The following is a 15,843-nucleotide window of genomic DNA, read 5'->3' on the forward strand; positions in this document are numbered from 1 at the left end:
AATGCCTCAGATAAAAAGTTATTCACTGTCAAAGTGACGCCAAAATGAATGGGAGTCAATCGAATGCTAACAGCAAGTGGGAGTCCGCTAGCCAATGGCGGCACCTAGGGATGCTTCAATTAAATATGAAACCTTGTCCCCCTGCATTCGTATTTGTTTACAGTCTCGAAGCCGAGCACTTCCAGTCAGTACGAGTGGTCCGCTTGTCTGCGGTGATCTCAGTAGCTCCGGCGGAAGTTCGCTGAAGTTGAAAGGAATGATCTAAAACTATGTTGGAACACCATCTGTTGATGTCCAAAAGTGTTTGCTTACTATAGCTGTAGTTCGCATTACTGAATCGCCTGAACACAAATTAAATAACCAGGTAAATTAACAATATTTTCCGAAATCTGGTAAGACGCTGAGCCTCGCGATGTGATATATATATTGATGTAATTTTGATGTAATTGCCCTAATTGGTCTTATCAGTAAGCTAAACTATAGTGTTGGTGGTTTACATAAAACATACAAAAATAAATGTAATAATAAAAATTATACCGTGTGTTTATGCACCATGACATTAAAAATATTATTTTTAAATAATAATAATAATTAAGAACCCTGGGAGATTGCAACAGTTGATCCTGGGTGGTTCCGGAGGGTCTAAGTTGTGAAACAGTGACTTGTCCTTGATGCTTGTATCTTGGAGCTCCTAGAATAGCATAGTCGACCTTTGACACTTTTGCGATAGCCATCGAATAACCTTCAGACAAATAAATGCAGTAGTTCAATAGTATGTTGTATTTGCTGTATAGAAGAAGCTGTTTTCTATAGTTAAAAAAATAAATAAATAAAGTCTCACCTAGATAGCTTTCATGCTCTCTGCCTGTTTGAAAGGAGCCATGTGGATATTCCTGATAACCACCTTTCCACTGGAAAGCTCCCACAGCACTCATCAACACACTGTCCTAAACAAAGCAAAACTAAACTGTCACTGGATTTAGACATATAATGAACATCTCATTTTATACTTATATATATACAGTACATAATGAAAAAATTTGTGTGTACTTCAAAAGAATTAAGAGTACATAATTTTCTTTGGAGTCAGAGATGTTATAGTATTTATTGTTAAATGTATTCTTTCACATTTTCAACCTTTTTTGAAAATACAACTGTATAACCTTACTGATGATCATTCACTTGGTCTGAAAAATGTACTGTTAAGGTTTTGGTAAAACTGCATATTTATTTACATATGATGTGAAAGCTGTGCTGAATCCATCCTGTGCAAACTCCATTCTAGAGGAATCACCTGAAGTCTGGGTTCCTGCAGCAAAGAAACAGAAGTTAAATTATCGATATTATTTGAAAGTGGGCCTATTATGCCCCTTTTTACAAGATGTAATAAGTCTCAGGTGTCCCTGAATGTGTCCATTTTGAGCCTTTACAATGAGCCTTTAATAAATAGGCTAGCTGGCCTATTCCATGTTCAAGCACATGAAAGCTTGCTGCAAAACACCAGCAAAAGTAATGAGTAGGGAAAAATACTAGAGAGATATCCTTATTTTTAGATATTTATTAATAAAGTAGTTTTTTCAACTGCAACAATGGCAACAGTGACTCGCCATCTCCGCCTTTAATACAGATTTCTTAATGATACAGTTTTTGTTTTGTTTTAAAGTTTCAAGCTTCCTATGGATATAGTTCTCATGTGTAATGATAGTGGTGTGTCAAAGAAGCCTATACGCTGAGAGTTTCAGTTAATTTTTTGAATGAGACTGCTGAAAGCGCGTCCTGTTTATTTTCATGATTTTTCAAAGGCACAATGTTTTGTTGTTATTGTGAGTGTACAATGATAAAGGTTGACCCTTTAAAGTTTTTAATGATATACTATCTGAATGAACAAAAATGATGCCGTATTTTAATTTATTTCCACTTATCAGGGAGTTATAAGTGAACGTTTAAACTAACATTGTGAAATGCTTTAACTGTTTTATATCTATGGATTTTATCATAGGTAAGTCAAGTGTTAATCTTAGATAGCTACATTTATCAAATATATGGTCAACTCACTGTCGGCTGCTTGCTAGCCAACAAAAACCTGAATTAAACAAATTTTACTCAGCTGTCTCTGCTTTCATTGTCTTCACCTATCTATATAACCGTTCTTCTTTCTATCTGTTTCATGGAGATCTGTTTTCCATTCTGTCTGTTTTCAGATTCTGTCACGAATGCACACACGAAACAAGAGATCCAATAGCAGTGTTTAATGGGAATAGGCTGGGGGTCCAAAACAGGCTGGAGGTCAAAAAATGAAAGAAGTCCAAAAAAACAAAGAACAAAAAAAAAAACCACAAGGGACCACAAAAAAGCCAGGTGACGTAAAACAATGACTCCTTGAAACAGATAAAGCAGACCGATTATATAGATAGGTGAAGACGATGAAAGTAAGGACAGCTGAGTGCAATTAACAGGTGCGCAATTAACCTTGAGGAAGGGAAATGGCTTGTGGGAAATGTAGTGCCTGCAGTGGGGTGCCTATGGGAAATGAGACCACTAGTGGACACCCAGGGAAACACAGACCAGACACTGTGACAAGTAGGCACACAATCTGCAATCTGAGATCTTTTTAATACTGTCTTTCTCCGATTTAGCAAGTTGTATTGAAGTGACTTAACAAATTACATATTAGGCGGCTGGCTGAAAGGTATAAGATAACCTTACACCCTCTGACAAAGTTCGAACTGGCAAATTTGTGATTGTAAGATTCACATACAGCCGACGTGAGACTCAAATGTGGAGTCAGATTAAACACAAAGCTTGACTAAAATATAAACTAAATCCTGAGAAATTAAATGAACTCCATCACTGGATTCCATCACTGGACCAGTGGGTGGACCTTACAGATACATCTATACATACATTAATACAGAAATGTGCTTTCATAACTTTCATTTCTCTAGAGCTGTTAACATACCTTCAATGGAAATAATGCTCTCCTCCAGTTTTTGAAGAATACTGTTCAGTGCATTAAAGTCTGTCACTTTGAACACGTGATCAGTATATGGTTTAGAAGCAATCGTATTTAGCTCTCCTTTTGCATCGATATCATTAAATGCATTGCCAACCTAGGAACAAAAAAGTATTGTGTCCTAAAGATATATGATACAAAGCATTTTTTCAGAGTAATAAATGCACAGAAATATGGAATTTTAAATATGTGCGCAAACACACACACAAACACACAACTTTTCAAATTCCCATGCATTTATTTATTTTAAGCTATAATTAAATAAAAAATCAGAAAAGGCCATATACAATTCACAAAACATTAAGGTTTTAGAATCGATTTAACTAGACACAATGAAACACTTAAGAATCTAATGGAAGTTATTTGAATGACATAATATATGAAGAAAATACCTACCCCAATTGCAAATCGTACTATGTTATTTGCCTCTGCCTGTGTTGCTGCATTGTACAATAAGTCCCTGTCATGTGATGCTCCGTCAGTAATAACAACCAATACTTTTTTTGATGATGGTCTTAACCCTCCAGCTGGTTTAAATAGATATTCCCTGGTATGTGAAAAGAGATTTAGATAAATATAGGATATATAAGGTATACATGGGTTATACATTTGATTAGTAATATGCATTGCTAGGAATTAATTTGAAAAACTTTAAAGGCAATATTCTCAGTTATTTAGTATTTTCAGATTTTCAAATAGTTGTATCTCGGCCAAATATGGTCCTATCCTAATAAAACATACATCAATGGGAAGCTTATTTATTTAATTTTAAATTTAGTTTTTATTGGTTTGTTTGAATTCAGAGGGAGTGTCAGCCACATTTAAAAAGTTAACAGCTGAAGCAATTTGTCGATAAATGCTTATTGGAGACCCGAACCGTTTAAAATGATTCAGTTCGATTTGGTGAATTGGTTCAAGAGGATCCGCTTACATCGAATGATTCGTTCTCGAACCGGATATCACTACACTGCAGTGCTGTGAACGTGCTCACAAGTTGTCACAACAGACCCGGAAGAGAAGACAATGATGAATAAAGTCATAGTTTTTGCTATTTTTGGACCAAAATGTATTTTTGATTCTAACTGACCCTCTGATGTCACATGGACTACTTTGATGATGTTTTTCTTACCTTTCTGGACATGGACAGTATACCGTACATACATTTTCAATGGAGGGACAGAAAGCCCTCGGACTACAACTAAAATATCTTAAACTGTGTTCAGAAGATAAATTGAGGTCTTACGGGTTTGGAACGACATGAGGGTGAGTCTAGGGTTGCCACCTTCAATTTTACATTTATTTTACTGTTTGCTTCGCGATGAGAGGAATAAAACATAATTCACCCCAAAAAGGTGTGATGTGGCTGAGGATTTGAGAAATGGATTTCCTCAGAAAAAAAGAATGAAGCACTTTATTCAGCAGAGATCATTAACATGAGTAAGTCTCTTTTTATTTATTTATATACTTGTACTAGTTTTCACATAACGTATAATTATTTTACTAGACTTTTTCCAAATACTTTTTCCAAACTATAATTTCTATAATTTAACAAATAAATATAACTGTAACAAATGTAAAAACAATGCTGTTCTTTCCCCCCTTTATCCCCCCTTAAAAAAACTGAAAAATATTCTCAGCTCTTTTCAACATTAATAAAAATAATAATAATGATGATAATAATAACAATATTTTTTTTTTCCGTAGAAAATAAGATTGTTAAAAGGATTTCTGAAGGATTTTGTGACTGGAGTAATGATGCAAAACAATTCGTTTGAAAGTCAGCTTTGATTATCCTAATAAACTGTTTAACTGCTCCCCCTAGTGGATATTAAATTATGTTGTGGGATAATTAAATATATTCTAAATAAACTACAAACATAAAATTATATAGATTTATTGGTAACACTTTAGAATACTGTTTCTTACTTACTACATAACTAATTAGGAATTATTGAAGAACTAACAGGTGATTATTCATTAACACTTAACTCACTACTGTTAACTACTAAGAAATATGTGTTAACTAATCAGTATGTAATATAATTTTATGATTGTGTTAAGTAACAGTTAGCTAATCAGTAACTAATATATTCTGTGATACCTCCTGAATAACTACTATTAATTATCTACTAGTTAAGGTTCAAGAAAAATAACTATGAAATAACTACTTCTGAACAGTTATACGCAAAAAAAAAAAAACTATAATAATCAGGCTGTGTCCCACAAATCAAGTACTTGAGTAAAAGTACAGATACCCCAATAAAATAATACTCCAGTAAAATTATAAGTAGGCTTGTTAATTTTCAAAATTACTTGAGTAAAAGGACAAGTACAAAGAACTACTACAGTAGCAACTTTGTTACTGCCCAATTATTAGCCTATAATGGAAATGAAATATGGATTTAGTTTGCTTCTTAATGTTTAACTTTTGATTATGAAATGTTTGTTACATTAATTAAAATGTGGGCAGTATACATGTTAAAATGGAATAAAATATGCTGTATTAAGAAATGTTCTCATCTGAAATAAACAGATGAGAGTATTTTACAAAGTTAATGATTACTTTATAGGTTGTTCTTAGTCAAAATGATGTAGTTTATTATTTACTAGGTTCACTTTAGAATTCTGTAAGTTCTGCAAAATTATCTGATAATTCTTTATTAATTACTAATGGGTTCCCTATGTTTTCACTTTAGAATACTGTTTCAGATTCTAAGTAATTCTTCAGGAATTATTTGATAATTAATTATTAATTACTAATCGGTTCCCTATGTTTTCACTTTAAAATACTGTTTCAGATTCTAAGTAATTCTTGAGGAATTATCTAATAATTCAGCCTGATCTCACAATCAAAACGTACATATTTAGACGTAAATTAAAACTGTCCAATACGTATGTGCCTTTATGTATTTACAGTGTTGTTTACGTATTATCTGGACGTAATTACAGGTTTCGATACGTAAGTAAATTTACATAAAAACAACCTAAAATACGTACAGATAGAACGTGTTCTCTGACCAGTCAGTTATCCATAGAAAAATGTGTAACCCCACCCGAACCTAAACCTACCCAATTTATACAGAATGTTAAAAGAATAAAACATAATAAAACACAATTTTAGTAAAAATATAACATTAAAACGTTATTTTGAGCCACTAACGTTAATTCTACACCTACTCCTAAACCTACCAATAACCATTTCTTAAAATTACATAACGTTACTGTTATAAATAAACAAATAACAGACAAACAAACGTAACATTAATCATTTATTTTTTGCGAAAAGATCAAAAGTGGTACCAAAAGTAGTTCAAATGATAATGAGTTCCAGTCGCAGTCCTCTCTGGAGGTAATAGTTTTTATAAGGTACAGAGCAGAATTAAATTTATTAATCCGTGAAATTATGAATCTGTCTTCTCTCCGTGAAGGCGCACTGGCGCAGTACTGATTTCAAATTTCTATCAACTGAAACACGGCATGTCGCAATCTGTGACGAATTAGGTGAGAACCAATGAGAGTTTGATATCAGTGCCGTAAACCGTGTCATAACGTTTCTCGAGGGTGGCGCACTGGCGCTATTTTCACATTCAAATCATATAATGAGCGCGGGCTTTGACTATGTGATGGTCGCTGTTACTGAGAATGAAGATGAAGATCGATTGATAAAGGGCTGAATTTGGATATTTTCCTTGCAAACTTCTGGATTCTAAAGATATGGAGTACAGCAAACAAATAAAATGGATGTGATTTGTAATTTCATGCTGTGCTTTTGTATGGTTGTAATGCCACTCATTGGATAGGAGAAAATCGCACAGCAAAATATTGCAAAATGTTTCAGGTTCAAAATAAGTCATTCAGAATTATTTGATCATTAATTATTAATTAATAATGGGTTGCCTATGTTTTCACTTTAGAATACTGTTTCAGATTCTAAGTAATTCTTCAGGAATTATCTGATAATTCTTTGTTAATTACTAATGGGTTCCCAATATTTTCACTTTAGAATAGGCCTAATGTTTCAGGTTCAAAATAAGTCCTGCATAATTATTTTATAATTCTTTATTAATTACAAATTGGGTACCTGTATTTTCACTTTTCCTTGTATATATATATATATATATATATATATATATATATATATATAATGTGGTATATGCTGAGGAGGCACACATACAGTACTGTATATAAAATATAAAAACTAAGGTAAGTTATCACAAGGCACTGGAGTGGGGTTCCTACTAGAAGGTGATTTCTTACAAAACACACTCACAAAACAATTTACTACATAGGCAAAACCTCTATAAAATGTATTGCATTTATTAATATTGCATTTTCATACTACTACTATTATTGCTAATAGCATTTATATGAAAGGGTCACAATTCAATGTAATAGTGTAAAACTGTTCATTAGTAGTTACTTCATAGTTATTTTTCTAGAACCCTAAGTAGTAGATAATCAATAGTAGTTCTTCAGGAGGTATGACAGAATACATTAGTTATTGATTAGCTAACTGTTACTTAACATAATCATAAAATTATATTACATACTGATTAATTAACACATCTTCCTTAGTAGTTAACAGTAGTGAGTTAAGTGTTAATGAATAATCACCTGTTAGTTCTTCAATAATTCCTTATAAGTTATGTAGTAAGTAAGAAACAGTATTCTAAAGTGTTACCGATTTATTTTATTCTCACATTCTTTCTTGTAAGTCCTCCCTCAGTGGCACAGCTGACTGAGAGGCTCATTATGCAGCTCATTATGCAGGCCTTTGTCTTCTCAGGTGTAAATCACAATGATATTCATGATAGTTGACACCTACTCGCATATGACTTATACCAACAAAAAGTGTCTTAGAAAATGTAAATCAATATATTGTTTTCTGTGAGTGAGTAAACAAGATGATTTTCACATACTTTAGAAAGAAAAATTCTAGGCTTACAAGCTCCAGTTCTCAAAAATTCCGGAAACCATTGTTCTTTATGAGTTTTTTGGCCTTATTTAATGTTTTAACATTTTTAGTTTTTCACCAACCACACATAACATTATTTTTTCTCAAAAATACAATCAGGTACATACATGCATTTCACATATTAATATAGCCAAATTTGTGCTGATTACAATGAGATTAGACTTTACCCATTTAGATATTTATAAGAAACTGAAAATTGCACAAATGTCAGGGCATGACAAAACTTCTCCAGGCCCCAAAAATACACTTAGACTCCAGAGGGTTAAAAACGCCTGAGTGCTGCCCTCTTCAGGTTGAACGGTCGCTACTGCAGTTGGTTTCCAGCTCACCATGCCCCTTGGTACGAGTTACCACACCCCTGGCAGTATAAAACCATCTTGTTCCGTCAAAATCACTGTTGTGAGTCAGGAGTTGGAATTGCGAGTATTGAAAACAACCAGTATACACTATTATAGCATCTATTTAGCATTGCAATTATATAGTTATTTCGATTATTTTGTGTAGCCTATGTAGTTAATTAGCATAGTTGTTAGTGTAACGTTAGTATTGTTAGAAGCATAGTTAGTTAGTAGTATAGTATTGCATCAGTTAGGATAGCTTCAAGTTAGAGTAGATTTATCTGTATTTAGTACAGTGGTCAGGATGGTACGTAGGTGTAGTGTTGATGGTTGCGACAGCACTACTGGACTGCATAGTTTTCCAGCAGACTTTAAAATTAGGCGCCAGTGGTTGCATGCACTTGGCCTGGAAGACCGTGAGCAATGGAGGTGGAAATGGGCTTCTCGCGCTGAAAAGTGACGCAGTGCGGGCGTTAAGACCGTAGTTTGAGCCAGCGACTCAAGTTGATATGGCTCAGGCCACAGACACCTCGACATCCTCCACTTCAGGTGAAGGTGGGGGAGAAAAGTCCTCTTCTTCAAATGATCGCTCTGTTGCTAAGCTACTTGCGTCACTACAGGCACTCTCCATTTTAGCGACTCTGACAGCAGCTGTCAATTAATCCGTCACTGCGGGTCTCAGGTTCATGCCCCACCCGCCCCGTTCCCGATTGGGAACAAAATCACTAATCTCAACGAGACCAGATGAAACTTCTCAATTATCTAAGCTAACAGAGTGTGTTACAAATGTAAAAGATTGGATGACAAATCATTTTCTCCAATTAAGTTCGGATAAGACAGATATATTAATTATTGGACCAAAAAACACCACACAGAATCTTGTAGATTACAATCTGCAACTAGACGGATGTACTGTTACTTCCTCTACAGTCAGAAATCTGGGTGTTATATTAGACAGCAATTTGTATTTTGAAAATCATATTTCCCATGTTACAAAAACTGCATTCTTCCATCTTAGAAACCTTGCCAAGCTATGAAACATTTTATCTGTTTCTGATGCAGAAAAGCTAGTTCATGCATTTATGGCGCCGACTATTGTAATGCACTTCTAGGTGGTTGTCCTGCTTCTTCAATAAACAAGCTACAGGTCGTCCAAAATGCAGCAGCTAGAGTCCTTACAAGGTCAAGAAAATATGATCATATTACCCCAATTTTACAGTCTCTGCACTGGCTACCTATTAAGTTCCGTATCAGTTACAAATTATCATTACTTCCTATAAGGCCCTAAATGGTTTAGCTCCTGCGTATCTAACTAGCCTTCTACCACGCTACAACCCATCACGCACCCTAAGGTCACAAAACACTGGACTTTTGGTAGTTCCTAGGATAGCAAAGTCCACTAAAGGAGGTAGAGATTTCTCACATTTGGCTCCCAAACTCTGGAATAGCCTTCCTGATCATGTTTGGGGTTCAGACACACTCTCTCTGTTTAAATCTAGATTAAAAACGCATCTCTTTCGCCAAGCATTCGAATAATGTATCTCTTAAATTGTGAGTGTAGTTGCATCTGATCAAATGTGCATTTTTATTCATTAGCTTGGGTTAAACTAATTTTACTTTGTTGGATCAGCAGCTATGCTAATGATGTCTCTATTTTGTTTCTATGTTTGGCCACGGGATTTACATCCCGTGGTAACTAGGATTTAAACAAGCTCCAGTCTGGATCCAGAACACCTGAGAAGAGATGATGCTGACCCTCAGAGGATCTCAGATGATGCTAACCCTGAATCAACAAACAGAACTAACAAACATTGCTACAAGTGTGACTGCATCATATAATAATTATCAATTAATAATATTAATAATGTTCATCGTCTAGCTGATTACGTCTTGTATTAATTATTTCTAAAAATCAAATGTGCACAAACTGACAGTAAGCACCATAAGCTACTACTAAATATTGTAGAAACATAATTTTCTGTAAAGTTGCTTTGTAACGATTTGTATTGTAAAAAGCACTATACAAATAAACTTGAATTGAATTGAATTGGAAAGGTGAAAAGGTGTTTTAAACCTTGTTTTGGGGTAAAGTCATCAAACTTTTTCAGCAATTTTTATCATATTTTACTGCTGTTTCTATACATGCAATTTGTATGTCCCGGTGACCAGTGGAAGTCCAGTTCTGACTCTCTGCCCATTCAATTAGATAGGAGCCTGGTCTTGTTAGTCTGAAATAGCTGCCCGGAGGCGTTGCCAAGATGGCGGCTGAGTGGCACGACTTGCCTAAAAGGACTTTTGTTTAGATTATGGGGCTGTCACGTGATTAAGGAATGAGTCAAAAACACGATAGACCCGAAATATGAACTAATCAATTCTCTTTCCGGCTCAAGACTGCATTGACTGACACTGGTGAATTAATTCTAGCAGAACAGAACCTATAGAATACTGCACATGCGTGACTGAATGAATCACCCCCCTGAGACGACTCGTTCTTCCCGAGTCACATTAAAGATTTGTTCAAAATGAACGAATGATTAAAGAACAACACATCACTAATGTGAATGGCTTTGGCTTGAGCGATACCAGAAAATTCTCTGACGTTATGCCAGTAGGCGGGAGAAAGAATCCATCTATCTATCCAATTTGAAGACAATTCTTGTTGAGTCACAAATCCACATGTTGGTTGTCATTAAATATGAAAGGATATTTAGCTGCTGCTCTCACTTATTTTAGGTTTGTTAACTAAATTGTGAAACGAGCACTGGAAGCACTGTCAAAGTAAACCAATAAACTTGTTAACCCTTACACACGTACGATCACACCAGTGTGATTGGAACTTTCAGTACGTCACGTCTGAAATCCATTTTTGAGCTTTGACTGGTGCTGAGCCAGATCGGATGCGCTGAACGCTGGTCATATTGCCACAAATATTCAGTGTTTTCAAACACAATGCTTATTTTAGGTTTAAGACATTTAAATACACATAATTACTAGCAAAACCATACATTTACAGATAAAATACATGCAGATGTCTATGGAAACGGTAATAATGATCGTTACAAATATAATCTGACTTAATGTTTTTATTGATATCATATACAGATTGTGTAGGTAACTAATGTTTACTCTGCCCTTCTCCGAGTTTACCAGAGACCTACTTCAACTTGTTCCGGGATGAGAGGATTAATGTGTGTGTTGTAAATCCCACAGCTCGGATTCAGCGTGAACCAACATGGTGGCACCCATCACCTGGTATAGATAAACTAACACGGTCAATATAAAAGTGTTTAAGCTACCAAATAAATTTACTTGCAAATATTTTAGAATCGGAATATCAGGTATTTCATAATATAGTGAGTATGTTTTCAAATATTTTGAATAAAACAGGAAAAACAAAATAAAAGCGATCCATGTGTCATACAGATCTATTTTGGCTGTGTTGTGTCACATGACAAGTGCAACATGTCGCCATAGAAACAAGAAGGTGGTACATTCTTTATGTGGCTGGAGTATTCTGTCTCTAGAGACTCTAGCTACCCTTGTCGCCACTTTTAGCTCCCAAATGCCCCAATGTCTATATTCAAGTCAGAATCAGGGTTCTCTAATTGGAAAAAAGGACTGTGCAGAAATGGTGGCTTTAGAGATAATTGCAAATCAGAACATCACAGAAGTGCTGTGTTTGCTTGGATAGAGCACAAATTAGTCATTGAAATTTGTGAAACATGATGCGTTTTGTCCTTTATGCACATTATAAATAAATGAAAAAAATCATTAACAACTTTACTGGCTCACATTTTTTTTTATTAGAGCGTTTGAAAAAGGAATGACTGCCGAAATGTATTTGCACCATACTGAATAAATTATTTTGTGTGCTTGAATGTACCCTGTACTTGGCCACTGAATGTAACATGTGGTCCCTTATTGGCCCCTGTTACAGAAAAATCTTAGAACCGCCACTAAACAGGACAGGAAAAAATGTCAGCGGGAGTGGGCTGGACCGGGAATACACTTTGATCCCCAGCTTTATACACAAATATAGCCTACCTTTTATATAAATAAACTATAAACTGTATGCTTATATTTAAATTTTGGACTCAATTCTACTTGCCCTTTATGCTCTCCTCCTGTTTGCTTTGGTGTGGCTGGTTAAGTGAATGACTTCCGTGTGACGGACAGATCGTTAACAGCTGCTCGTTGTGAAATACAGTAGCCTACATCGAACAGGCCACCCAAAAGCCCATCTATCATTCATAGACCTTGAATCTAGCTTTTAATCTAAAAGATGTATGATGTAACAACTTTACATGGCCACTCAGCATACTGTTAACCTACAGAAATGTGCGCTATTGAAGTGTGTGTGGAAAGGCACAGGCACCGGTGCTCTCACTTGCTCTTAAAATACTCTGTCATTTTTGGTCATACAGATAAAAGTCCAAATAGGTTTATTTGTGTGCACTCAGAATAACAACGAAACCTTGTGCTTCTGTAAAATTTTTAAAGCAAACAAGATGAGGTTTCTGCAGTCTCGGTCATGTGAACTTGAGCGAGAACCTTCGAAAATCTGTGTATGAAAAATAAATCTATAAAGAGTGAAATGTCTATGTTCAAATGAAATAAATAAATAAATAAAATAAAAACCGTGTGTTAGCATGGATGATTTACATGAAATGTAATTTGTGTGCAATCCACATCCACAGCTTTCAGTTCATTAAAATAGCTATAAAAAAAAATTTAAATTATGAATTTTTATTTAACTAAAGTGGGCATGCTGTGATCTGTATTGTATTTTTTTATTTGTATATATTTTTATATATTTTTGTAACTGACAGATTCTGGCCAAAGAAATAGAAAATGGGAATGGGAGTCATTCTTCTGGGAGAGGACAGGTTTTTGTTTTTTTGGGGTGGGAGGGGGACGGGAGAGGTTTTGAAAATCCACTCACGTGTCAGCCTTTACTTCATAGTCTAGTGTGACCATCCTTTAACTCCCCATTTGGGAATTTATTTGGGCTATTGGTAAACTTGGTAACTATCTAAACATCAACTGATAATGCTTCTCATGTTTTTAGACAGTTTCTTAACATGACTTACAATTTAATGTACTCAAGATGGCGGCGCGTCCACACACAGCGCTTCTCTCGCTCCTGACAGAATGGTGTTTTTTAGGGGTGCTCTGATCACGATCGGCTGATCGTTAATGCGCATCTCGTCAGTAAAGCCGGTTTTCTAATCAGCGGTTAATTCCATCAGGTGCTTGATTTCACATAGAGCAGCTGTTACTACACAGAGCCGTTGTTAACTGAGAAGATGCGTCAAAAAACGCTGAAAATTAACGTGATTTGCGCATCTTCTCTATTAACAACGGCTCTGTGTATTAACAGCTACTCTATGTGAAATCACGCATCTGATGGAATTAACCGCTGATTAGAAAAACGGCTTTACTGACGAGATGCGCATAACGATCGGCCGATCGTGATCGGAGCACCCCTAGTGTTTTTGTGTTTTTTGTCTTGTGAATCGCAGTGTTTTTGTACATTTTCATCGTGTCTACTTGTCTTTAAGTGTGCATACAGCCTTGAGTTTCTGCTGGATGTCGGCAGAACCACATTTTTAAAGTTAAACTCTGCACAAGCGGAAGAGCTGCGAGACCTCCGTCTGTTCCTGAGGCATACGCCATCACTTACTCCCACTATTGCATCTCCTCTACATGCTCCTCTAACCATCAATGGTGCGACTGTGAAGAGAGTTAGCACCACCAAGTTCCTGGGTGTGCACATTACAGAGGACCTCTCCTGGACTGACAACACTGCAGAACTGGCCAAGAAATCACAACAGTGTCTCTATTTCCTCCGCAAACTGAGAAGAGCCAGAGCCTGTAACGTCTACCAGAGAGACCGAGTTTACCCGGATAAAATAGAAGGCAAAAGAAGAGAACTCGAAGCGATCAGACAGTTGTTCCACGAGCCTTTATAGTCGTTCGCAAAGCATACACTTCTCACACACATGTGAAAGGTAACGTAACAAAACAGAAACAAAAGAAGTTGAACACAGTGCTGTGATTATCAGTGGTAGAGCGACCAACTCTCTCTCTCTCTCTCTCTCTCTGTACTTGCGCACTCATGGAACAGCATTCGCGCGTACAGCAAAACAGATTTAAAGGAACATGAACCTAAATAACATAAAACATTATGTTGCCGTTACATACATAGTTTGCAGCGGCAAATCTGAGAGAAACATCAACAGCATGTAACAAATTATAAAACATTGAAAATGTTTCAATTTTTTCCCAACTTTACAGTAGTCAAGAAAATATAATGTACCCACAAAAACAATCTACATATTATATAAGATCAAGTCTGTCTGTGTGGTATACGTAAGTCCACCTATTAGTTGACCAGTATGAGGTGATTTGTGGTGCACATCGCGGTCTCAAGTCATAGACGTCTGTTTGGATTATTACCATCAACAGCCAAGTCATCGTTCTTAGTTGTGAATTCGTTCTGAATTCGGTTCTGAGTTAACACTGTCCACACTTCCTGACTGATCGTGAAGACTGATTGACACAGGCCAATTATCTTCATCGTCCAGTTGTAGGTCAGTCAAGGTCATGGTGGTAGCACCACCATTGAATTCATCATGCACAACATTCCTATTGTCAACTGATGCTTCTAGAATGGAACCCTCTGTGGGCACAGTCTTCGCAAGATGTGTCCCAAGTATGAAATGGCAGCATGTTTGCAACATGAAATACACCAGCATCTGCTCCTGTACTCACGTCTGTGAGCCTGTAATTCACCTCGGACAGCTTTTGTGTGAAGCGATATGGGCCTGTATATACAGGCGCCAACTTAGCAGTGAAGTTCGCCAGAGCATCTGAACGAGGATGAATCTTCACTCTGACTAGCTCATCCACTGAGTAAGAAACAAGTCGACGTCTCCGGTCATAATACTTCTTCCTCTTGGCATGGCTTTCCGCCAAAAAGGACCTAGCATGATCATGTGCCTCTCTGATCGAAGACTCCAAGCTCTCAGGGTAAGGAATACCTGGTTCATCCATCCCATCACCGTTTGGCTAAGAAATGATGTCAAGAGGAGTAGTCAATTCACGTCCGTACAACAACGTGGATAGACAATGGCCAGTGCTTTCATGTGGTGCAGTTCTCAATGCAAAGAAAATTTGGGGCAGGTAACGATCCCATGCCGTGTAATTGGTGCCGACATAAGTAGGATGGCAGTCTTCAGTGACCGATTCACCCTCTCGTGTGATACACTGACTGTGATACACAGTCGTAAGTCTGTGTTCTAACCCCAGAGTGGTGATTACATGATTGAAGAGTTCACTAACAAATGGAGCCCCTCTATCCAAGATTAGTTAAGTGGGCATACCATGCCGTGCAAAGACCTCACTAAGTAACTTGCTGGTGGCAACTTGGGCTGTTGCTTCTCTCACCAGGCTAATCTCCACACACTTCAAAAAAGTAGTCCACGAAAACCAAGATGTACGCATTCCTGCAGGGT

At 36.4% G+C, this 15,843-nt stretch overlaps 1 protein-coding gene across 1 annotated transcript in view; it reads right to left on the reverse strand.

Annotated features, from left to right (window-relative positions):
• Positions 1–15,843, reverse strand: part of LOC128025061 (integrin alpha-X) — a 56,419-nt gene that overhangs the window by 22,939 nt on the left and 17,637 nt on the right. Inside the window, exons 9-13 of the mRNA XM_052611045.1 lie at positions 3,410–3,560; positions 2,960–3,110; positions 1,236–1,309; positions 842–947; positions 600–742 (exon numbers count right to left, since the gene is read on the reverse strand). Of these exons, the coding sequence (XP_052467005.1) occupies positions 600–742; positions 842–947; positions 1,236–1,309; positions 2,960–3,110; positions 3,410–3,560 (625 nt within the window). The remainder of the gene's footprint in view (positions 1–599; positions 743–841; positions 948–1,235; positions 1,310–2,959; positions 3,111–3,409; positions 3,561–15,843) is intronic.

The sequence above is a fragment of the Carassius gibelio genome, chromosome A12 (assembly GCF_023724105.1).
Source record: "Carassius gibelio isolate Cgi1373 ecotype wild population from Czech Republic chromosome A12, carGib1.2-hapl.c, whole genome shotgun sequence".
Lineage (NCBI taxonomy): Eukaryota > Metazoa > Chordata > Actinopteri > Cypriniformes > Cyprinidae > Carassius > Carassius gibelio.